General features: G+C 39.9%; 1 protein-coding gene across 1 annotated transcript in view; it reads right to left on the bottom strand.

The window, feature by feature from the left end:
- Positions 1–26325, bottom strand: part of FRMPD4 (FERM and PDZ domain containing 4) — a 298571-nt gene that overhangs the window by 63418 nt on the left and 208828 nt on the right. Inside the window, 1 exon segment of the mRNA XM_063392835.1 lies at positions 900–1060. Within this exon segment, the coding sequence (XP_063248905.1) occupies positions 900–1060 (161 nt within the window).

Below are 26325 nucleotides of genomic sequence, written 5' to 3'. Positions count from 1 at the left end.
ACATGCAACCACATTAATAATGCCAAGTTGAGAGAAATGAGCTGTCTGGATCTGGTTCAAATATTAGTTACACTGCTCACTTCATTTGAAAGCAATACAAATGTAATCAATGCACACATGTGGGTAAATGACATCAGAACTTCACAAAGTCAATTTTGCCTCTCCTCTGCTCTCTGTGGGGGTTCTGGAGAACATATTGAACAAGAGCAAAGTCAATTGCCCTTGGCTGCAATTTTACGTAACAACTGAACTTTTAAGCATAGAGAACAGGAGCTCTCCCTCTTTGGGAGACAGATTATCCCAGGTCTGGTCTCTCATAACTTCAAAAATATCACAAACCTCACTAATTTTGACTGTAGGTAAGATGTTTAGGGATATATTTTGGCCTGGCTTTTAACCATATAGTTATACAGATGCATTCATTAAAGAAAAAGCCAGCAATAGCATCTTCTTTTTCAGAAAGAAATACTGGTTTTAGAAACCTAGCTTTACTTGGGAATGTGACGGTAAGAATGAAAAATATGCAAGTTTTAATCTCAGAACTCAACATACCTCTTGAAAATGCTGATTCAATGGTAATGAAGGTGACAGCAAACCAATACAAAGATACCAGGGAGAAGACCTTCTTTCCTTGAATGAAATGGGTCAACTTTTTTCAAGCAAACGATAGTAATGGCTCAGAGCAATAAATCCAGACTGGCTTTTTTCCAACACAGTAATGTAATGTTCAAAAATGAATGTGAGGAAGGAAACCACTGGGTAAGACTAGGCTTAAAATCATATCTAGTATTTGTGATTACTTTGCCTGCCTGAACATTTCAACAGTTCTCAAATTTGTAGCTGCATTTCATCTTGGTTAAATCAAAGTTTTCTTCTGGGGTCAGTTGGGGAAAACATACCTGGTGTTACTGAGCGTACAACAACTGGCTTTTCACTACCAGCCACAAACCCAAATCCTAGCACAGGATCCCTCCTCATTTCCACTTTCCGAGGGGTTGGAGGGGTTATTTGGCAGCTCTCTATTCGAGGGTCTTCAAATGTGGCTGATTGTGTCATGTGACTGTGAAAAAAATAAAAGATGGAAAAAGGAAAAAAATCATTAAAACATGATTTTGTGGTATCTACCTGAGCAAAGCTATTCGTGCAACGATATGAGATGAATATCTGAAACGTTCTCACTAGAGGAACTAAAACACCAACTTAATAATTTTCTATTAGATTTTCTTATGCATTAAATAACAATACTGCTGGCAGGTCTCAAACAGTAATCAATAGTATCAGGCTTTAAAGAGGCCTCTTTTTGACAGCACACATTTAATCATATCCCATAGATGAAAGAAAAATAACCTGACAATAAAGCTTTTGTCATCTGTGCTTGAATTTTTCATCCTTCAATTTTTGGTGGGGAAAAATAATAGTAGTGACCTACTCATAACATAAAAACCAACAATTAGAGTCTGTCAGCCTTTCCAAAAAGAAGAAACACATTTTAATTTGGGGATCTAACATGTTAAGCAAGTTTCTGAGCTGAATTCTCTCCCTTCCTAAGGCACCCATAACATCTCTGTATTTGCTACTTGGATAAACTATCTGAAATCATGTCAAAATGTTCCAGGGCACAAACAAACAAAAAAGATATCAAGAAATCATATTTATGTGGAATTACTAAAATACTTAACTTTCTTCTATGGTGTTATGACAAAGCGTATTTATTGTACCTAAAAGAAAAAATTCTCATGGCTGGAGGGAAAGATCCTGAGTTTTCAAGCAGAAAATAGAAAAGATGAAAGCTATCCAACATCACATATCCATGAAATAGGTAACAGTTTAAAAGCATAAAGATATTAAATTAATGTTAATAAACACTGAAACGTGGCTGATGCGGTGCACAGTCAGAACCAAAACATACTTTGCATTTTCCACCCAATGCCTGGAGTCCCCACTGAATCACAGCTACCAATCCCCAGTGCCAATCAGACAGACAAACAGACCACACCAGTGTCATACCTCAAACACCATCCACTGAACTCATATGCTTCAGGAAACCAAACTACCACTGCAGGCAACAAGCAATATCTGGTCAGCACAGTACAAATACAGATTTCAGCTCATGGCATCAACTTATTGCAGTCCTGAGATCTTTCAGATAATATTTGTTTTAAGTTGCCTGAGCAAGAGTTAACTCTTTTTTTACTCTCAAGAGACTGTAAGTCTGCAAGTGCTGACTTGTAAGTCTGACAAGTGCTGCAAGTGCATGAGCTAACTCTCATGGTAGATAAATGCAGTAGACTGTAAATGGAGGGAGCCAAGTCCCTGCCCCACCCGCAGAGAGGCTCTGAGAAAGGTAACAACCAAATGCCCAACCTAGGAACTTTGAAATGCACATCAGAGGGCCAGACAGTCCTACAGCACTAGGCAGTATCATCCACTGGTGTCCTCATAAATAATTAACAATATGAAAGTCAAGCAATTTTCACATATCTTTGATAATTTTACATATAATACTTTATAACATAAGAGTTAAGGGACATACCACGAAACCAGCATTGTTGCTCTCACCACCTGTCCCTTCTCCATCTGCAAATACAATTCCCTGAAGAACTACAAACTAGCAGTCCATAAGGAGAAAGGTATCATTCAGAGATCTACTTTCAGCATCAATGACATGCAAAAGCTTCTCTGATCTTTCCCCAACACATATGCCTTGGGCATGACATCAATTTACTTTCTCTCTGTGGTCTGCTTCATTACTGATACACAGAAAAGCAGCAAAATCTCAGTAAACTCTCAGGGGGAGTCTATTTCTGTTGCTGGATTTTTCTAGGTCTTTTCTTCAAACAAGCTTTCTATCACTATATTCAATCTGTCTAAGAGTAACATGCTGTCATTTCATGCATATGATCAGAGGCAGCAGAAGCTACTTCCATACAAAACTAAGAGAGCAAGAGAATATCTCTGTGCTCTCTTGACATTCACATAAGGTGAGGTCAGCAAAGAAAGTACTTATTTTTTACTAGTTAGAGCATCACATCTGATACTTCATTCACTTCCTCCTCCTCCTCCTGTTTCTCCAGCTTTTGTCAGTTTATTTTAGACAACTTTCTATTTAGTTTTTCCAATGAACTTTCAGAAAATCCAGAAAATTACATGCAGACCCTTTAAAAAAATCTCTTCAAGACCTCCCAGGCACCTCCTCTCCTTAAATTCCTATTTGTGGTTTGTGCTTCTAGATATTCAAACATTACATCTTTCTAATGAGACAATTTCTGAGGCGTCACTGGTGTCTAAAAAATATCTATTTCAACTTGAGAACTTTGTTTTGGTATAGAAGACAAAACTCTACATTTTGCACTTCTCTTAGATGACAGCCCCATAAAGTTAACTTTCCATAAAGTTAAGATAATCTATTTAATATTTTTTTCCTAATAGTTGTTTCCATTTTTGTAGCTTTCCACTACAAGCCAAGTGGAAAGCACCTTCTCTCTACAAAGAAAAAATGGCATATTTACAAGCAATGTGAAAATACTGCTTGAGCCTTTGAAAACTACTTTCCTGTCATTGTACTTACTCTGTCTTCTAGCATTTGTGTAGTCTGTTTTAAAAAGAAAAAACCCCAAAACCCCCAACCAACAGCTGCACTTCACATAACAAATTCTAAGAGCAGAGATTTGCTTAGAAGAGAGCCTTGTTACTGAATGTCCAGCCCTTGTCTTGGCTGGTGCTGAGACTCTGCAGAGCAGCACAGCATCAGCTGTTCAAAGCCTAGGCAAGAGGATCAGCCAGGAGCAGTCCATCATGATTCTCAGTGGCACAGCAGACACTATTGATTTTTAAGGTTATCCACCTTGAAATACATCAACTAAAAAGACTCCACAGCACACGCTTCCACAGCTCGCTGCATCGGATATTCTAGTGCCATTCAGTACGTTGGGGGCGAATTTCAAGAGAGCAGCAAGATGTATAAATATGATCCCAGAAGAGATTAGATGAATGCTCAAAGCTTTTTGTGATGGTACATTGACAAACCTGCTTCCTCCTGTGGTTAGTTCACTATTGAGATGCCAGTTGGGGTACCACAGTTCAAGACTAATTTGAATCTTGCATTAATTGGAGGTATTTGATCTCCATCTCAGCTATGGAAAATACTGACTTCTGCAGAATAACTATGCTACGAGTTCTAAACCAGAATCCTATAAGCTTGGGCTCAAAAATGCCACTTTAGGGAAGCCTACCCAGAACATCTCTTACACTGTGAAAGATCTCAGAAGAATAACTGCAAACTTGCTATTTGCTTCAAAGACCCTAAAAAATGTATTTAGATACATGTAGATACAGTTCTCACGTAATATCTAAAGATTTACTTTTCTCAAGGAAAAATAGGAGAAAGAAAAAGACTGAGATTTTAAATATGAAGTGCTCTTTCCATGTACACAAACTCAAGCTGCCCTTAGATTGCCATTTCAAAGAGAGACACTTATTTTCTCCCATTTTCAAGAGCTGAGATTAGTCCATGCTTTACAAAAGGCCACCTTCTCTGATGCACTCATCCTGTTAGCACTGGGAGACTGCTGCCATGTGAAGGAGAATCATTCTTAGAGAATTTCTTGAACAGAGATTTTATATACCAGACTCTTATGAGAGATAAACTACCAGCCATGGAAAATCATAGCAGAAGTGCAATCATAAGCACTCACTCTCAAAAACTCTCTGTGGCAACTGCTCTAGTCAAAAGAGAAGGTGACAGGGGAAATGAGAGAGAAGGCATCTGAGTGTGCATGCACCAGCACGCAGAGCAGAATAGAGACATTGCAGGGTGGCATAAAATTCATGTGCATACTTACCCACAAAGGGGCCTACAGTGAGCACAAGAGGAAGAAAATTAGGAGAGAAAAACACCCTGGGGAGCACTGATCAGCTGCATCACAGCAGCTAGCACTGCAAACACAATTCCAAAGCCCAGGACATTATGAGGAGCCTAATTCAACACATGCATATCCAAATTCATGCTTGATTTAGTCAGAGGTGTGGTTTAAGACTGACAGTTTCAATCTTCACATAATTAGCTTCAAAATTATTAACTTGGTAATATTTTCAATGGAAACCTTCCTAGCATTGTCCTTATTTAAATTAGAGGCTGAATAATCCAAGGAATATATATATATATATAAAAAGACTGCAATTGAGAGCTTGATTTAATAATGCTTACTAGTAATTAAAAGAAAATTATCTGAGTACAATGCTTTTTTAGCCTTTGCATTTTGATATGTCAGAAGGTTTCTTTGACAAAAAATGCAGTTTGCATTTCCATAGAAAAATGCTTAGAGCTATAACTCTTCTAAGAAACTGAAAACTGTGGCATGAACCCAGTGATCCTGGTTATGATAAACATTGTTTTACAAATATAACAAAGGCACCTGAACAACTTCAGCTCCATTCTGCAAAGACTTCCAAAAAGAAAGCAGAAAAAGTGATACTTTAAAGTGAGTTGAATACAGCTGCACACCCACAAACTCTAAAACAGGTGTAATCAATTGGCTGTTGCATCATATTGTGACAGGATGGAGACACGCAGCTTTCGGGTGTCTCATTTCATATTCCACTATTGCTGTTTGTTTCAATCACCTCACAGGTTAACACCAGCTTGCAATTTTGGGGAGTTTAATCCTTAGCTTTTAAATAGTTACAGTATCTCTGCTATACAGATTGATTTATCTACAAAACAGACTCTCTTTCACTTGAGACACAGCAGGTGGAAACTTGGTCAATGACAGAGAAGAGTCTGTGGAAATGTCAAACCACTCATAGACTGATGAGTGGAAGTGGGCAAGGAGGATGGAGATGAGGACTTTTTACCAAAGGTTTAATTCAGAAATAACAAAACCACTTCAAATTGTTGAGCACTGTTAAAATCCTGTCTCATTAATTTGGAGGAGGTGGAGGATCTGCTTTGTTGATTGCAGTTGTGATTTTCAACAAGATCTGTGCAAGTTAAGGACACTGAACAAACTTTCATTTACAGCTGCCCATCTGAGTCCCTGCCATGAGTCTCTGCCCAAAGACGACCTCTTCATACTCTATTTAGAGTCTTGGGCTCTGCACTTAAAATTTCCTTGGAGTGGGAAAAGCTATTGTAGCAACACAAGGAAGTAAATTTAATTCACATTTGAACACTATTCTTCAGGAATTAGCACTAAGTAAAATGGCTTGAGGGTATTCTATATTTTCCTGCTTGATAATCTGGAAAGACTACCCAAAGAACGACAGTTAAAAGAGAACTGTCATAGAGACGAAGAACTATGCAAATTCTCCAGAAAATGAAAAACTGATCTTCGTTAATTTAGCTTAACTAGTAGCTAAATATGAAAAATAATTTCCTTCCTTCCTTTCTTCCTGGAACCTCTCAGTATATCCCAAGGTAATTTATTTTCTCTAAGAAATCCCCCAAGAATTATTAAGAACTAGGACACATGTGTCAAAATCATGCATTAACTGCCTTGAAAATGATATTTCAAGAAAAAAGTGCACAAGTAGTTATTACATTGCTCAGTAAAACTGCTGCTCCTACAGAGAATCTGGAGCCTTGACAAAGTGTTTTTTGCTCCATTTTTCAGGAAACCAGAGAGTTGCTCAAAGCTCTAGAATTTTTTTAGACATATTCAACAGACAAAAAATTTATTTTCAGTGGTTAAAAAAGGAGTCAACTTTTAACACTTCAAGAAAACGTTCCCTACATTTTCATTGGTTTTGTGCAGGTGTGTATACCAAGAATTCAGTATCACAGCCACAAAATGCAGCTGGGCATATTTATCAGGGTTTTTTTTATTTCTTTCTTTCTAGGACTACTTTTTTTTTTTTTTGCCCCAGTGTCATTTTTTTTTTTAAAGCTTCTTCAACAGTTAAATCCTCCTAAGTCAGGTCATTTTATAACACCCTAGAAAATGTTTGGCATATGCCATCTGGATGAACATATGGTAAAAATGTAATTAGAAAGAAAAAGGTTTGCTGGTTTCAGAAGAAAATGGTGACAGCTTTTTTGATAAAATTGGATACAGGGAAATCTGACACATATAAAATTTCAAAATCCACTTTTCCACTGTTGGGCATGATCTGCAATCTAAAGCAAGTCAAAGCGAACCAAAATTGCACTGAATAAAACTGACATGAATACAAATTCAGAGGGCTAAAAAGATTTATACTCAACTTTAGTCAGGCAGTGGGGAAAACACACCGAAAATATAATTCACAATGACAATTAGCACTAATATTATTACATGTGTAAAATGTGAATGGTTCTGCATTCTGTCTTATTCTATACATGTATGTTATATATAAGGAAGAAGAAAGAAACTTCTACAGTTGAATCTTACAAATACATGGAAATAAGCCTCAAGCCCCAACTACTACAATTGTTTGCTTTGAGTATTGTATCTACAGATTGCTACAGAAATTCTCTTTTAAAATTATTCTTCTCTCAGGATAGCCACAAACATTTCAAAAGCTCTGTTCATGATGAACATTGGATTTCCTACCTTCTGTGTTGGGACGGGACTTTACAGGCACAAGCCAAATAGCAGAAATTGCCCAGGAACATCTCAGTGAAAACTGGTGGAGAAAGGGCCACCTGAATGCTGGAACTGCCTTCCCTGGAAGTTGAGCATGATGCCAGCCTCTGACTGACTCACTGCCCAAAATGTGCCAATGTGCCAACGATGAGTAAGTCTGAACTGCAGCCGTGCACATGTGGCACATAATGCACGTGGACAGCCCTCCTCCCTAACACCATTCTGCCCCTACACACTGCTGAAGAGCACTTCTGCACTCAGGGTCTGTCCCAGCAAACTTCTCCTGCCTGGATGACACCAGGTTCAGCAGAAATACTCTTGGTTTCAGAGCCTGTGAGTGAACAGAGATTCAGGGGCCCGTTCTTGAGCAGGTTTTCATAGCCAAAGGAAAGTGCCAAAATACTCATATGAACAAGACTGCATGCATGAAACTGTGGATGAACTGCCTCCCACAAGAAATTCCAGGGCAAGCCCCGGGCTGGAGCTGTGCAGACACAGGCTAATCCAAAATGTGGGAGACAGCAAGACAGCAGAAATAGCAGATGGCTAACATTGGCTGGTTTGATCACTAATTGTTCCTTGCCTTTTCCTGGAAAAAAGATTTACCATGCCACAAAGTCACTGGTATTTCCTTCCTGAAAGGAGCCTTTTCACAGGTCAACTCCTGCATATGCAGCATGGGCTGTTAGTATAGCACAGGGAGGCAGGAGGTTTGGCCACCTGCCTGGCCCAGCTCCTTCAAGAAGGAAAGCGTGCAAGATGCTTCTGCTAGAAATCAGAATTACTGGCTTTCCTCCACAGCAGGAATTTCTTTTAAAGTTAGGATTTGAAGTACACCTAGGTTTTATCCCCACAAAAAGCATTTTTCTTAAAGTGATCTGAGCTACTCTGTTTAGGACAGTGAACCACTTTAAGGCTCTTAAAGATGATCAGAAATGTAGCTTTTCATTATCCCCTTCACAAGCATCAATAAACCCCATTCCAACTACAGACATAGAAAAGGGACAATAAAAACCCAATCTGCAAATACACAATAAATCCATTTGGGCTGAAAGTCCTCTGGAAAACAGAATAAACAATTCCTATTCATCCTGCTGTAGAGATTTCACACTAACCCCATTAAGAGCAATCTGTCAGCCCTGCCTGGCCCAAGTCTGCAACAAACAGCAGAGACCTGTACCAAGGGCTGCCAGCATTTCCCATCCAGTGAGTAAAAGGAGCTGCCATCTCCAACTCAACATGGACAACTTGTCCAACTGAAATGTCATAAAAAGAAAACGGAGGAGAAGCAGCATGGAAATTACTTTTAAGGTGTTGGAAGCTTGCTCTGACAATCACATGTAAACACTCAGTCTAGGTAACCTGATGACATGGTAAGAAGTGAGAATGCAGATTTAATGTGCCTGTTGTAACCCCCTGGTACAGCTTTGGCATGAACAAACAGATGAAACACTGAAGCCCCTGCTTTAACAGTTCTGTACCTGCCTAACTCTTGGGAACTCAGTACTGTTATGAGCATATGGAGATAAGCAATTACAGCAGAAGCAAAACCCATTTGTTAATCCTCTGTACTTAATCTTCCTCATTCCTTCAACTGAATAGATGAACAGGTCACAGAAAGGGCTCTGAATTATCTGCTCATTTCCTTCCTTTCCAGTAACCGTGGAAGGCTACTGAACCAAAAAACCCCTTCTGATGGTACCATGTCGACCCAGCATTCCACCTATTGCCTCTTGGGCTAAGTGCAGCCTTTCTGAGGGGAAACTGAACATCAGCTGGCAGTGTTAAAGCAGGTGAAATACCAACATGTGGGTTAATTGATAAACAGTGTGTACTTAATACTGCAGCTGCTTAGTTTATCGACACCAAGCATTTAAATACTCAGGGATATAAACCTGAGTTTATATCCCGCTGGTCAGTACAGCACTCTGCACTCAGAAGCACTCAGGCTGTACCTGCTCTTGAATGTTCAGGAAAGGGCAACACAACAGCCCAGATAGAAACACTGAGTTTGTCTGAGTTCAGGGTAACACAGAGGAGCAGTCTGTACATCAGTTCAACAAGCTGTCTCCAGTTTCCTATGCTGGGTATGAATTCTCTTCACTGGAAATTCAAGCACAGGAAAGTCAGAAATTTGCTTTTACAAAGATGTCCAACTCCCATACTGATACAATGACTGCAAGGAAAACCTTTAATTCTCCACTACTAGGAAGAAAGGGATCTGCAAGCAACCAAGGGAATAGAATGAATTTAAAAGAGTTTCATAATAACTCTTGCTCCCAAAATCAAGCCTTCATGATCTGTAACAAAGTCTTCACAGTTTTTCTTCAAAGCAAATCTTCTAGTTCTGTAAGTCTGGAAAAGGCCTTCAGGACAGAGAGGAAACAAAGAAATCATCTCTTCCTTTCTCCTTTCTTTTAACAAATATAAATAGAGAGAATTACACTTCTTGACTGCTGATTTGGGAGCACGCCATTATGACATGACTCTTCAGCAAATGCAAAATGAGAAGGAGAACTTAATTGAAATAACTCAGAATGACAGATTGTACTGATGGGATGTGAGGCTGCCAGATAGAGCTGTCATGCAAAAATTAATCATAGGATATTGAAAGGAGAAAAAAGTCAGGTATGTTTGATCTTTGCTTTTTTCTGATAACATTATTCTCTATACTTCACACAAATGGCTGAATTATTTTTCTGGGCTTATTTTTTCATTCCAAAGAAAGCAGCTAACCTTTTTAAGTGAGAGCACTTCTAGTAACCACAGGATATTTTATGTACCTTAGAAATAGGGTTGCTGCAGATCATATTGCAGCTTTGTTATATCAAAGAAGCTTTTGCTAAAGCCTGGGCATAATTTCTATTTACCTACATGTGAGAAGCTGCCCAACTGCCAATCCATTATGTTTGATAGTATCTATATAAATATTATTAAAGACACTATGCGTGGTAACGATGTACAAGAATCATTACCTCCTTCAGTTTAGAACTGCCAGCAAGCTTCCTCAAGAGGTGAAGGAGAGAAAAGATAATATACAACTTTCCAGAACAGATGCACTGGAGTTAAACTGGAGTGACAGCTGCTCTAGGGAAGCCTGTCCAGATAGAAACCCCTTACTTACAGGTGAAGGAAAAGGTCAAACAAAAGTGTCATATACAGTAACCTTGACACGAAAAATAAATTATGATAGAAGTTGCAGCCAGGCTGATCAGCACATCAAATCTCCCCGTTTATCTCATGAAGTCCTGGTAAACAGTGAAAGTTCTTTGTAAGGCAAGTAGTTAACTCCAAACTATGACAATCCTCACTTTGGAGTTCAGAATAATTCTACAGATGGTTTGCTTTTTGTTTAAGCCATGGACATGCCACTCTCTTCTGAAATCTAAAGCTGATAAACTCTCCAAAGCCCCGTCTCATGAAAAATGTAATTAAATGCCTTCAAGGTTTCCTAACTGAGAAAGGACATAGAGCATTTTGGAAGGTTGATTTATATTTTAAGGAAAAACAAAACGAGTGCAATTCTGACATTAAATACATTGCTGAAACAAAGATTTTTAAAGACTTGGACTTTCAAAAAACCAAATACAATTAAAACAAAGTCTTGGTCACTGATACTGCACACCTGTAGTGCACATTTTCAGCCTGGAAACTGTCATGTCTCTTTTTGTACATAGATAGGTCAGACTGATGGAACAGGCCAAACTTGAAGAAAATAAGCCATAATTAACAGTCTGAAATATATTAATTTCTTACTTATCTTCTGAAACTTCAGAACAAGGATGGATCTGAGCCATTGGCAGTAAATTACTTTAAATGTAAGTTGGTTTATCTTGTAAGTGTAGATCTGCTTAGGATCAGGCTGATCTGGGGCTCAGGACTACATGGAAAGAATGGTAGTTGGCAGCCATAAAAAACCAAGGGTTTTGGCTTAGTTTTTTTTTAGTGAAACCACCACAAAACCAAAGTGTTGAACTGCACACTTATTTAAACATCGTTCTTGACATGATCTGATAATCTATCTGTAGCTAAATTTAGACCAACACTATCCCCCTTTAATCTACAGCCCATACCATGAAGATAGATCAGTTTTGTAGAAAATATTCCAGTGAAGAAGTTCTCACTTTACTACATAAATTACTTCCACTACATAGGGAATTCTATAAAAACACTGGTTTTCTAGTTAAATAACACTTTCTGGCCCAAAGCCCCTTAATTTTCAGAGCATCACTGAACCAAAGTGGCCTTTAAAACACAGGGTAGAATTTAAGCTGCATGGCACAGCACATGGGAAGAAAAAGAACAAAAGGGGAAAATATCTACCTAATTATAGCAGTAAAACCTCTTTAGAAAATATACTGTGGCCTCATTTTAGTGTCCATACAAAGCACACTGAACTTTGGTTTTAAATGTCTGCCATTAAATTAAAGAACATTTCCACCAAGGAATGAGAAGCCAAGCCAAGCCAAACTGTCTGACTTCAGAGAAGGTTAATGGAGCTCATCAAGGGTCTGAAACACAAGCCTTATGAGGAGTGGCTGAGGGGGCTGGGAGAGTTTAGTCTGGAGAAGACTCAGAGGAGACTTTATCATTCTCTCCAACCACCTGAAAGGAGGGTGTAGTAACCTGGGGATCGGGCTCTATGGGAACTGAGCTAGCTGAGGTGGATAATACCTTAGTCCAGGTAGCTTATGCAGGAACCATAAACCTCAGACTGTGGGAGGCAGGATATGGAAATTAGGATGCTAATAGCATCGTTCCTAAATAGGTCATGTCTCTGGTTCTGGTTCTCCATTGGTTCAGGACCTTTGATATATCAAGTCATATCCCTGTCCCGCATTTGGGATTGGACCCTTGCCGTGAGGTAACCTTATATACTGTTAAGCCAGCCATGCCCCCGGGTCTTTGGATGCTGCCCCTTGGACCATGCAGTCTCTGTGTTTGTTATTTTACCACCATTAAAGTTTATTTTTCAGGCTGCTCCATCATTCCTGTCCCTCTATTTTTGCCACGCTCTGCCTGGCTGGACCAGACCTGGAATCACCATGCCCATTTCTTCCAATTAACAAACAATAGAATAAGAGGAAATGGTATCAAGTTGTGTCAGAGGAGGTTTAGATTGGGTATTTGAAAAAAAAATTCTTGAACAAAAGGTTTGTCAAGGCTTGGAACAGGGAACCAGCCCCAGAGGTTAAATGATGTGTAAAACTGGGGGCATGGTTCAGTGGTGAACTTAGCAGTGCTGGGGTAATGGTTGAACTTAATAATCTTAGAGGTCTTCTCCAAACCTAATGATTCTATGATTCTCTTCTATATACAATAGCTTTGTCGACAGATCCAGAAACTACGAACATCTTGGTCATGTCACAGCCTACAAGTGAAACCAGGAAATAAATTTCTGGACATTTAGTAGACCAATTTTTAATAGAATAAGAAGCCAGTCTATGTAGGAAGGACAAATTCCTCAAAAGCAACACAGCCCTCCCCATCATTAACTACTCAACAAACCAACCTTTATATTTTCAGATCACAGAGAGTCTACTCTATAAGTGGAACACATTTTCATAATTTAATGATGTATTATTTTTATTTAACAAAATATGCAAATCAAATTTTTATTCCACAAATCAAGAACTCAGAAGGATTAATTAGAGAAATTTTACTCATTTCTGACAAGCAGTTTAACTTCAAAAAATACATAGTTTAGTTTTGGGGATAGGACAGAAAGGATCTATCATATCAGGAAATTAAATTACTCTCTGAATTCTGTTTTGAGACATGAGTCATACATTCTCACAATTGATTTAAAACAACTATACTAAAACAAAGCAAAGCTCTACTATTTTCTAAAATTAATTAAAACATCTGGGAAGAGAAAACAACAAGTCTTCTTCAGCAATGGATAATTAACCTACTCACTGTTCTGTCAAACTCAACTACTCTACTACTTGTGTTCATAAACATAAGGAATAGATTTGGAGAAGTTTTAACATTTAAAATCAAATTCATATCCTTGTAGAACACAGTTGCTTATTCTCTTTTGTGTAAAGAATGAGATCAAATAAACCATCAGCAATTCAGGGGATCTTATGTCTGTCCATTACAGTTTTGTTATAAATGAAATAGTAGAAACAAAATAATGTGTTTTAGAAGAAGTCTCATTTAGGCTTCTGCATCCACGTTCTGTAGAGTTATGTAGATTACTCTTTGCCAGTTGTAGGTCCTGTATTTCTACCTCCCACTGATCCAAATATATAAAGCTTTTTAAAGAAATAAGCTCCAAAACAAACCAGAAAAAAATTTGCAGCTACAGAAAAAATAGAAAATGTTTTGCAATAAATCTTTCTGTTACACCTCTTCAGTGAATCTTCTCCTCTCCTGAACTCCTATGACAGAAGGATAGGAAAATTAAACCACCTTTTAAATAAGCCTGAACTTTATTTCTTAAAAAAATAGCTAGATACATGACAACAATTCAGAATACCCAGGTATGAAATATGAATCCCATCCTCACTAACACCATCTTGGGGGAAAAAAACCCAGCAGCCAAAATCGAGCTAAATGCCAGGCCACATATACATTAAAGAGTGAAGACGGGAGAGAAAAAAAGCCCAAGGAACATGAGCACACCAAATCCAGGGTGACTTTATTCATAGTCAAACCATGAAACAGAAGGAGAAACGGGAAGGAGAGTTGGTAGAGATTAGATCAGAGGAGAAGCAACTCATCAGCAACTCCTCTATTCCTCTTAATTGTATATAGTATGGGGAAAGAGTCACTACTGCCAAGACGAAATTCACAGTCAAACTTCTGGACGGCTGGGAACACTCCATGTTATACCTGTGACATTATCAGTGCAGGAAAAATTACAAGGAAAACTTTCTAGAAGCCTTCATAAATTCCACATCTTCCAGCCTCCTCCTAGAGACTGAAAAAACCCCGCCCAATTTGTTATTTTTCCTACCAGGATGCTTTCTTAGAGATCACCTCAAACATCAATCAGTATTTCATTCCTTCCTGAATTCACAGGCAGCCTGACTTATAGTAACATCTAGGTAAAACTCAGCCCAGGCAAGACAAAAGCAGTCTTTGTGGGAAGTAGAAAAACATTGGAAAGCCAACATTATCATCTCACCATCTGCCCTCAGTCTGCCATCCTCAGTCTACTCCATCAACCTGCATTCCCTGTTCTTCTGGCCACACTGAAAAGACATTTCCCTCTGAAATCTAGGTGAGGCACAGTTAATTCACAGTAATGAGACTAAAGCCACCTCTATTTTAAGGGGATGTAATTACTCCAGCACACACAAGCCTTGTTAAGGCCATTTTATAGGGATCACAGTGTATGGCCACCAGCATCCTCTTTTCTCACAGTTACAGTGACTATACTGCTTGGGAAATGTTCTACAGTGGAGCTTAGATCCTTGGAGGAAAAGTCATCACTACTCTAACCCTGAAGCTGTGTACATATTGCCAGATGAAATAAAACATGAGCATGAACTGAATGTTTTCTACAAGAAAAAAGCCTGTCTCTTCCTCTTAGATCTCCTTGTAGCTGTAACTAAGGGCAAACAGAAGGCTGGCTTTTCATCTGAGTTTTGCATAGCTCTTGTAAAATTGAGGCTGCAATGCAGCTTCTATATCGAACAGCTGGGAATAAACCTGCATTTATATGCTGTTAGGGTCAAATCAATCCCTTGGATTGAAACAGTATGGCACAATCCGGCTGGGAAAATCTGCATAGCCAGATCCTCTGCTGCAATGTGTCTTCCTTTGCCTGTGTATGTGCTTTCCTGTACAAATCCTCAGTCAAGACTACATTTCCAGTGCAATCCTTAGGAGAAATTTAAATCAGTCATACTGGAAGTATTTAATTTGCTTTCTAAATAATGATTCAGATTCTCTTTTAGTGAAAGTTGCAGAGGCAGGGAGAGGAAAAAAAAAAGAAGCTTGGAATAATTAATCCCTTATACCAGTTGGAAGACTGACCAGGCTTCTGGAGTTATAAAATATGGAGCGTTTGGGATTCAAAGCAGACAACTCTCTGCAGCAAAATTAGCTATTCATCTCCATTCTTCTGTATATAAATGAGCAAACAAGTTACAGCCAAAGTGTCTGCCTGCATAGTCTGCTTAGTAATTCTGAATGCAGGACTTTCCAGTGCACAGACACCCGGAATTAATGTTGAAAATACCCTGGCAGTCAGTTATTACTACTGATAAATATTAAATTGGAAGGCAGACCGTACTATAAAAATGAAACTAGAGAAATGAAATGGTAGTGTTTTTAGCCAGAAAGACACGTCCTCTAAAAGATAAAAAAGAGAATTCTTCAGTAGGTATATATATGCTAATGATTGATCAGAATAAACTTCAAAGCAGATGAATCTACAAAGCAAGGAGATCCATCATATAAATCTGAATTCATTAATAAAGCTTATCTTGTATAAGCTGTAATTGTATCCTATGAATGATGCTGCTGCCACTAAGCAAAATGGTCAGTGTTTACTAAATATGGTAAAGTGCTGTCCTACATTCAATAGAACTCTGTACTTTAAAAAGAAGTAGTATTTGGGGGCGGGGGGGTTGTTTTGCTTGCTAATAATCTTTTGTAAGTACATTATATGCTTGGATCAGAAGGCAACAAGCTTGGATGCAGTACTTTGTCCTTCCTAATTCTGGACTAGCCTCTGAAAGCTCAGCTTTGGTACAAGTATGCTAAGCAGTGCAGTACATGTTTCTGTGCCAAAAAAGTGAAATCATGGACAAATGACCTGATTTCAGGAAAGAAAATTACCTCCATCCTAAATTATTTATAGGGAAGACTTACTTCATGGTATCAACAAAGGCCATGAACCACAAATGAAGATCCAACATGTTGCTCTCGTCGTCACCTGCTCCTACAAACTTCACACCCCTCCACTGTGCCATGATCAGAGGGACAATGGTCCTGCAGGAAGGAATGAACTCATGCTGATGAGCTCAGAGCACTATTCCAATGTTTGAATTCAGCTGGGCAAGGGATGCTGAGGCAGACAGCTGCCTTTACCAATTTGAAGGCCTAGGTAAGGCACACATTGCATTCAGACTCAAGTCTCAATTCACATTGCACGATGTTTTCCAAGCCTGAGCAGCAAGTCTGGTATGCCAGGGATTTGGTGTCTTTGGCTCTAGCAGCAAGCTCTCAGGATCTTTTCAAATTAGGGATGAGACCGTACTGACTGGGAGCTAGGTCCTCAAGTTGTGGGGAAGCACACACTAAGGAGATACTATAAGTCATGCATTTCTGATTAGCCCATGTCTTCTACTAGTGGAAACTTCTAATTTTTTTTCTTTGTCTATTTGGATATAGTCCAGCAAATCAGGTTCCTAGTCCAGCCAGCTCCAGAAGCAAAGCTCAGCTCAGTATCAATGGTAACACTAGAAACTCCCCAGCTTGTACGTGACCCTGAGCAGCTACACAGGACACCAGACCCCAGGCCCAACAGCAATTGCCTGGGGAGCACTTCTCAGATCCTTATGACCTTAACAGATGTTGTATAAAGGATGACATAACACTTCATGCATACTGGAAGGCATACTGCTTTTCAGCAACGCTGGATGGGCAATGCCTATTTATTTAGGCAGCAACTGTATTTTGTACAAATGGCAGTAAAGGAAAGCTTATAGGAATAAAAAGATTACTTTGAGTGCCAGTTTGCCTAATAGCAAGTTACTGAGGCAGCTTATGTAGCTGAGAAAACAAGCAAGCTTTTAACCAGATCTCATTGCCCAAAAGCATGGGTTTGGTTTTCTTGGTGTTTTTTTTTTTTTTCCCCAAACTGTCTTTGTTTTCCCAGTAGAAGGTACTATCTCTGCTACCAAGCACTGCCTCAGTTCTATTTCTAGATCTATCACAGTTACAAAAACACTACCAGCACAAATTTATTCACTGTTCTCAGGGAGGGTTTCTCTGACTCTGTTTTTAATGTACTGCACAGTGGATAATATACTGGGTATAGGCTTATTTGCCCTACCTTATCTTGGATCAGATTAAATTCAACCATATATATCAGCAAGTATCAGTTTGAAAATACTGCTTAGCTGCTTTACTCAGAAAGGCAGCCAGAGATCGTGATAAATCACACATGGAAAGTAGATGAAGTTTCCTGTGCACTCCTCTGAAGCTCCTGAACAGATGAAGTTTCTGCACCTTTTGGCTTTGCAGCCTGGGGTGCTTTTCGCATACGAAAAGTTTAAAATGCCACAACCTTGCTCACAACAATCAAAAGCAGAAAGACATATTTTGGATCTCCTTCTTAAAAAAACTGAGAGGTAACCAGAAGGCATTTTCTGCCTCAATGACAAGGACTAACTTCCACGGAAAAGTTCTGCGATTTTGCTTGTTTATCAAAGACATGGTATAACTAACTAGTAATGAGGCTAAATACAGAGTCAACATGTGTTTGCATATCTCAAAGTAATGTCTAAGACTTTCCATAAAGGAATAATTCATTATAACAATAAGGTGCCAAACAAGATACAGTGGCACATAAATCAAGCTCGGGAACAAACCCATCCACTGACTCTCTAGCATTCAGATGATAAATCTCTTTTTAAAACATACCTGCTCCTGTCAGCACTGCAGCTCTTACCTGCCAAAGCCTGCCATTGTCTGGCATTGCCTTTGCTGATGGCCACAGTGGCTGTGGGTGCCATGAAATTTTTAACCAATGCAAAGCTTAAAGCAGCTTGGTAATAATAGAACACTTTGTGCATTTTGTAAGATTCTATGACAACATAGTGCATCTTTTCAAATTTACATAGCATGTCTTTAAAGGATCCTTTACAGAGCCTCAAAGAGAAATAATTCCTTTAAAATGGGTTCTGTAGGAAAAAAAATACTCCTTTGGCAAAAAATAACTTCTGCCAGCTGGATAACTGACAAAAATGGATATTCATGTATAGTGAAAAATAAAAATGGAGCTTTACTAAGATAGAAGTGTTCTCCAAGCACATTTTCATTTATCATTTCCCAGGTACTTTTCAACAGATAACTGATTTTGTTCTGCAAATGGACTAGAAGGTTCCCAGTATCTCCAATCTCCCTATTATGTATTTCCCAGTAATATGCAAGCACTATTGGCCTAGAACATTTCTGTCTCTATAGCAATACAAATAAATTAATTATGCCAAAGGCTGTTCACTGGCTCTGAGAGCAAAAGACACCGAGCAGCCTGTGCCAACATTATTACTGCACCGTACTTCTCATTGTAGTTATTCTCTTAAACTCCACAACAGAAGGTATGAAGTCAAAAAAGTCTTGTGGGGATTACAAGACCCCTACAGGCTATGCTAAATCCCAACCTATCATTACAGTTTATTTGGAAAGTGTTAAGTGGCACATGCATGAGCATGTCAAGGACCATTCTAATAATACAGCTGATGGCCCCATCAAATTCTTGTCACTGAAAAAATCATACAGCACTGCTTAACTTACAAAGGTTTCTATCTCAATGGTGTCTAAAACAATAGGATCTTTTTGAGAAAGTCGCTAGCAGCTTTAGTGCAAATTAAATTATAACAGCAATAAAAATTGTGATAACAGAAGTTTTGGGGTGTTAATGGTATCATTGTCTCGTGTCTCATTCTACACACATGATTAGAAGTATCATATCTAGAAAGATTCATAAACATGGCCCTTTAAATACACCTAACAACCATCAACCAGCTTCTGGCCAAAAGGCAAGCATTCTTTAAGCACAACTTCTGCAGAGGAAGCACCAAGAATCCACTAACAGATTGCTGGAAAGATGAGAAGGTGTATCAGAGAAGCTGTGGAGTCACAAAGCAATTAAGGCTGGAAATGACCTCTTAAGATCATCTAGTCCAGACTCTTCTCAAGCAAGGCCACTTAGAGCAGGTTGTCCAGAAATGTGTCCAGGTGGATTCTGTGCATCTCTGACAATGAAGGCTCCACAACCTCTCTGGGGAACTGGATTCCACATGCAGCCACACCAGTGCTGAGCAGGATAGAAAATCACCTTCCTTCACCTGCTAGCAATGGACTTCCTAATGTAGCCCAGGATGCTGTTGGCTGTCACTGTTTATGGTCAGTCTGGAGTACAGCAAAAACAATCTTCTTCTGCTAAGCAGCTTTCCAACTGGTCAGGCCCAAGTCTATACTCATGCATGGTGTTGTTCCTCCACCAGTGCAGGACCTTTCATCTCCCCCTCTTGAACTTCATCAGTTTCCTGCCTGCCCATTTCTCCAGCCTGTCAGGGTCTCTCTAAATGGCATCACACCCAATCAGTGTATTAACATTCTTCACAGGTTTTTATAGCACCTGCAACCTTGCTGAAAGTGCACATTACCTCATCCTTCAGGTCATGAATGCAGATGTTACAGCACTGAGTTCAGTATCAACCTCTGGGGTACCCTGTTAGTGACTGACTTCTGACTGGACTTTGCACCACTGATCACGACCCTCTCAACTCAGCCATTCAGCCACTTTCCACCCGCCTCACTTGTTCCACCCTTACTTCATCTGCTCGTCTTTGAGGACCTTATGAAAGATTGTTTAAAACCTTACTAAAGTCAAAGCTATCAACATCCACTCCTTTCCCTTCATATCAGTCACATCATTTTAGAAGGCTGTCAGATTCCATAAGCATGATTTACTCTTTGTAAATCCACAATGACTATCCCCTTCTTGTCCTTCCTGCATATGGAAATCCTTTCTGGGATAAGTTGCTGCATCACCTTCCCAGGGATCAAGATCCAGCCTGGAGTTCCCAAAATCTCACTCCTTGCCCTTCTGGAAGAGAGACATGGTATTTAGGTTTTTTTCTCACTTTCAGGAACCTTCCAAAGATAGCGGAATTGTCTCACAGTGAAATAAACCAGTTCCCTCAACACTCATGTATGCAATCTACCTGGCCTTATGGACTTGTTTACGTCCATTTTAAGCATTCCTTAACCCGATCACCCTCCACTAAGGACAAGTCTTGCTCCAGACTTTCCCGCTGGTTTTAGGTGTCTGGGATTCATAAAGGCAAGGAAAGACTGAAGCAAAGAAGGCATTAAGTACCTCAGCATTTTCTCTGTCTATTATTAGTGGTATCCCAGAACCATTCAGCAGTGGGCTCACATTTTCTCTAGTCTTTCTTTAGCTGCTGATATACTTCTAAAATCCTTTGTTGTTGCCCTTCACATCCCTTACCAGATTCAAGCCACATGAGCTTTGCCTTTCCTGATACCACCTCTGCACAACTGGACAGTATCTCTATTCCTCCTTGGTTACCTGTCCCTACTCCCAGGCTGACTGCTTGTTGGGATGGACCAAATTTAATCTTGGAGAAACTGACAGAATCATAGAACAGCCTGAGATCAAAGGGACACATAAGGATCATCAAAGTTCAACTCCTGGCCCTGCACAGAACAGCCCCAAGACTCACATGATGTGCACAAGAGCATTGCCCAAACGCCTCTTGAACTCTGTCAGGCTTGGTGCTGTGATCACTTCCAGGAGGGCTGGGAGCCTTTTCCAGTGCCCTGACATCCTTTGGATGAAGAACCTTTTCCTGACATCTAACCTTATTCTCCCCAACACAGCTTCTGTCATTCCCTTGGGTCCTGTCTCTGGTAACCAGAGAGAAGACATCAATACCTGCTCCTTTGCATCCCCTTGTGAGGAAGCTGCAGACTACCAAGAGGTCTTCTCTCAGTCTCCTCAAGGCTAAATAACCTAGTCATCCCATCCAGTCCAAACCCAATGGCTCCCCCTCTAGATCGTTTACCATCTTCAGACACTTTAGGCCTGTAAACACTCTAATAGCTTTATATCTTTCTTATTGTGGTATATTTCTTACTGTGCCCCAAACTGCACACAAGACTTGACATGAGAGTGCACCAGTGCAGAGTGGAGCAGGACAGTGAACCCCATCAATTTCCCAAGATGCTTCTCCCTCTCATGCTCCTCAGCTCCACCGTACCATGGCTGTTACAGCCAAGGTTCCTCCTAACCTTCATCTCCCCAGCTGGCCTTTGTTTTTAGGTATGACATCCAGCAAAGCATCTCCTCCCATTGGCCCCTCGATCACCTGTGCCACAAAGCTGTTGATTTGTGTTGCACACCAGCAAGTTATGAGGCTGGTTCACATCCTCCCTGAGGACCTCTGTGAGTAAATGTGAGGCTATTTCCCATTATCCTAAGGTCTCATCTACTTCTTGATCAAATGGCTGTGCTGGTTTCAGCTGGGGTAGAGATAATTTCCTTCAAAGTGGCTGGTACGGGGCTATGCTTTGTATTTATGCTGAGCACAGAGGTGAAAATATAGAAATGTTTTTGTTACTGCTGAGCAGGGCTTACACAGAGCCACAGCCTTTTCTGCCTTTCCTACTGCCATGCTGGTGAGGAAGTTGGGGGTCCATGGGAGACTGGGAGGACAAACAGCTGGGACAGGTGACCCCAACTGCCCAAAGGGATGTTCCAGACCATCTGACATCATGCTCAGTACATAAAGTGGGGGGAAAAAAGAGAAAGAGGGGGGGCACATTTGGAGTGATGGAGTTTGTCCTCCCAAGTCACTGTTACACATGGTAGGGCCCTGCTGTCCTGAAGATGGCTGAACAGCTGCCTGCCCATGGGAAGCACTGAATTATTTCCTTGTTTTACTTTGCATGTGCATGTTACTTTTGCCTTCTCTATTAAACTACGTTTATCTCAACTCACAAATCTTCTTTTACCCTTCCACTTCTCTCTCCCATCCTGCTGGTGGGGCAGTGAGCAAGCAGCTGCCTGGGGCTTGGCTGCCGGCTGGGGCTAAACCACGACACTGGCCTAGAGCAGACTTCCTACAGCATCACCCATGATGGTTCACCTGCCAGTCCTGACCTATGTACACTGATCTGGTCATCTCCCACCCCAAGCAGAGTTCTTTGCTTCCCAGCTGCTGTTTGACATAAAAAATGCCACCTCTTCCTTGCCTTCCCAGCACGGCCTTCCCAAACAGCTGGTAACCCTCAATTTCTAAATACAAACCTACTGCAAAATGCAAAACATTACAGTAGCTAATAACATTTTCATCTCTAATCTTAAAAACACATTTTTTAAATCACTTTCATTACTCTGTATACACCAAATAACACAGGCTAATTAGAAAATAAACCAAATTGAATGGAACAAATCACATATTACAGGTAAAATACACAGCAGTGTATGAGAAAATCACTACTGCTTGTTGCAGACCAAACAAGGAATTGTAGCAAATTAGTTTCATAGTTAACTACCTCAAAGAAAGGCTATGCTTTCTGTATACATACATGTATGTATATAAACATAAATCACATAGGGGATGTATCACTTATTTCCCAAACCTTATAGCCCCTAAGGAAAGACATGATAATGACAACAAAAAGTAATGGGGTGTGTTAGCCATTAGCTACATAATTGGATCCAAAATAAAATTTAAAAAAAAGAAAACCCAAAAAAGTTCCAACCAAAAAACCCCAATAATTATTAATATTATTCATGTTCACAATTTAAGCTATGCTTGACCATAGATCAAGATTTTTCAGTCTAGGAATGAGTGCTTCTTTTCTAAGGATAAACCCTAAACACTTCACATTTTCACAACCTCTGAACCATCCTTTTTAAGGCTTATAGCTCACATGCAAAACTAGTGTCTACTTTAAAAAAATACTTTGTCAAATGAGGGAAAGAAAGAAATAAGAATGGGATAAAAGAAAATTCTATGACATTAATTTTGAAAAAATGTTTTGAGGATATATGTAGAATAAATCATCAAATTTTAAGTTATTTTGCAAAAGATTAAAAATGAGATCTTTTAATTCAACTTAGTTGAAGGTTTACTAAAATAAAGTAGGATTTTTTGCAAGGTAGTTAATTTTTAAAACTTTTTTAACTATTTCAGACTCTTTTCTTTCCTTTAGTTGACAAGGTGGGGGGATTGCTCCACTCCACTGAAAGCAAAAATAATTATTTTAATCTCCAAAGACAGAGTTCAAAGAAATATGTTGAAGATCAAGTAGTTATTTTGTAGCAGAGAAGGTTTCTCTTGAGGTTAGAACAGATCACATGAGCTACATGAGCACAACACCAATTTTTCATTAGTATCCATAAAGAAAGCAGCACAGCTGCTCTCTGCCTTCTAATATTCCCAGTAAGAGAGTATAAAAGAAAGGACAACTGGGACACAATTCCTCAGCTCACTCATAAAGCCAAACTCCTGCAAAGCAGTGAGCCAGTCCTGCTCTAACTGCTGTAGAGTTTGTAGGCTTTTTACTTGCTGAAGTGAAAAACCCAAAATCATCAGATGACTGAAGTATCTGGGATTCAAACTGGGCTCAGCTCCTTCCTGGAGAAGCAGTCTCTGGGTCTGAAAAGAACTCCAGCTTTTTTTGCTCAGATTCCCAGGGTCCAGGCATCCAGCAAGCTCCCGTGGCACTGGAGAATGCCTGTTACCCGCTCACCATAAGGCTGCATTGTAAAGTCCATCAGTTAAATCTCATCAAAACATTACCCACAGGCAAGCTGAAGCAAGGCCAAATGAGTCATCTGACAAGTGTCATACTTGGTCCCGGCTCTGCTTCAGTGAGCATTTAATTCACATTTATGCAACATGAAGCTGTACCATTGTGGCCAGGAATGCCGACTGCTGGATAATCTTGTGCAGGAACAGGAAACATGAACGTATCTCACCAGGAAGATGACAAAACTGACCAGCACAAAGGCACGAATCACTTCAAAATGCAAATGCAGTTTCTAATATTCAGGCAGTTTTGTGAATCTAGCTTTGAATGGGCCATTTTGTGTAGAAAAATGAGAATTACTGAAGAAGTGGAGTACTTTTTGTTCTGGTCAGGGAACAACCAGGAAGAGGAGAAACAGTCACACACATTACATTTGATTTGATCTGAAATAGCAACCAAGCTGAAAAAAACAATTATTCACAGAATAAAGCTGCAAGTTCTCATAGAATCACAAAATCATTTAGGTTGGAAAAGGTCTTTAAAATCACTGAGCCAAATCATTAACCAAGCACTGCCAAGTCCAATACTAAACCGTGTCCCTAAGTGCCACATCTACATGTCTTTTGAATACTTCCAGGGTTGGTTATGAAATCTCTTCCCTGGGCAGGCTGTTTCAGAGGTTGACAATGCTTTCCATGAGGGAAGTTTTCCTAACCTCCAATCTAAATTTCTCCTAGCGCAACTTTGAGGCCACTTCCTCACACGCTGTCACCCGGCAGAAGGGACTGACCCCCAGCTGGGTACAACCTCCTTTCAGGTCCCACCTCAGCCTCCTTTTTCCAGGCTAAATAACCCCAGCTCCCTCAGCTGCTCTTCATGAGTCTTGTGTTCCAGACCCTTCACCAGCTCCAGTGCCCTTCCTGGACTTGCTCCAGCAGCTCAAAGTCTTTCCTCTAGGGATGGACCCAAAAGTGATCACAAGATTTGAGGTGTGGCCTCGCCAGTGCTGAGTACACCACCCCAGTGATCACCACCCCAGTCCTGCTGGCCACGCCATTGCTGATACAAGCCAGGAGTACAAGGTGGAGGCTGCTCACTGCAACAAAAGAGAAGAGATTCTCCCATGAAGAAAAGACCACTACATCCCTAGAGAGTAAATCCATTACAAGATAGGTCAGCCTGAAAATCTGAGTCCATCACTAAGGACAATTATCTGTAGATGTGAATACTTGAGTGGTGAGCCATGAGAAGTCTGAAATCTGTACAGCGTTCAGCCAGTGCTCTGGGCTGCTGACAGAAGCCCAGCTGCTGCACTGCAGAGCACAGGTTTAACAGGTTTAACCTGCTCCACTTCACACCACCCAAAACTTGGGACTGCCACGACAAGATCTGTGCTGGTACCTGTGCCAGCTCAGTTAAGGCTGCCTGGGTGCACCGATCACAGAATTCACAGCAGCCATCACTGTGACTGCAGTGCAGGGAGAACCCTGGTTTTTGAACAGGCCTGTTTTCTTCCTGAGTCACAACTGAGACCCTGATTCAGAAAAATGACCCCATAATGCACTCATCTAAGAGAAATGCATCAAGGTCCCCATAACAAACTGAGTAGGCCTAATTAAGCTCAATTATTTGCAATTTGGGTTCTACTACGGGGATGACAGGACATCTATTTGTATCCATAAACATTTATGTGTGGATGATGATTGCAGAACAAAGCCAGAAAAGCTACAGGCAGCCAGCTTCCCATTCAAAAAGGCCCAAAGCACACTTAGACTAATATCTCTAATGAAAAAGTAAAAATTGAAATGCCTTCATGATAACTATGGACAAACACTACAATATCAATTTTTTTTTACACTTACTCAAACTAGGTAAGGATATCTTTGAGCTCAAGTGGATGACAAAACAATGAAAGCATAGAGAGGAAAAGATGGGAAAAAAGAGAAAAAGGACTGTTATTCTAGGACTCATGAGACACTGCAACAGAGCAACTCATGGGAGAAGCAGTAAAACATAAAAAAGAGGTTTTGTGTCACTTCTGTTGGTGTAAATCAGTGGGGCTCTGCTGACATTAATGAAGCCAACCTGACTTATGGCAGAGAATCTCTTTATTTCCTATGATGACAACTAATGTCTAAATTCAATAGCAGATTTTGTACAAATATATTATTAAAGATCTACAATAACACAGAACACAAATGTAGTCTGCACAGGAGAGCTGTACTGTATTCATCTTGTGGTCTCATATTGACAGTGCCAATGATATACATAATTAAATACTAATAACATC

Source organism: Prinia subflava, chromosome 3 (genome assembly GCF_021018805.1).
Source record: "Prinia subflava isolate CZ2003 ecotype Zambia chromosome 3, Cam_Psub_1.2, whole genome shotgun sequence".
Taxonomy (NCBI): domain Eukaryota; kingdom Metazoa; phylum Chordata; class Aves; order Passeriformes; family Cisticolidae; genus Prinia; species Prinia subflava.
The sequence above is the reverse complement of the archived record's forward strand: the minus strand, read 5'-3'. Positions and strand labels throughout refer to the sequence as shown.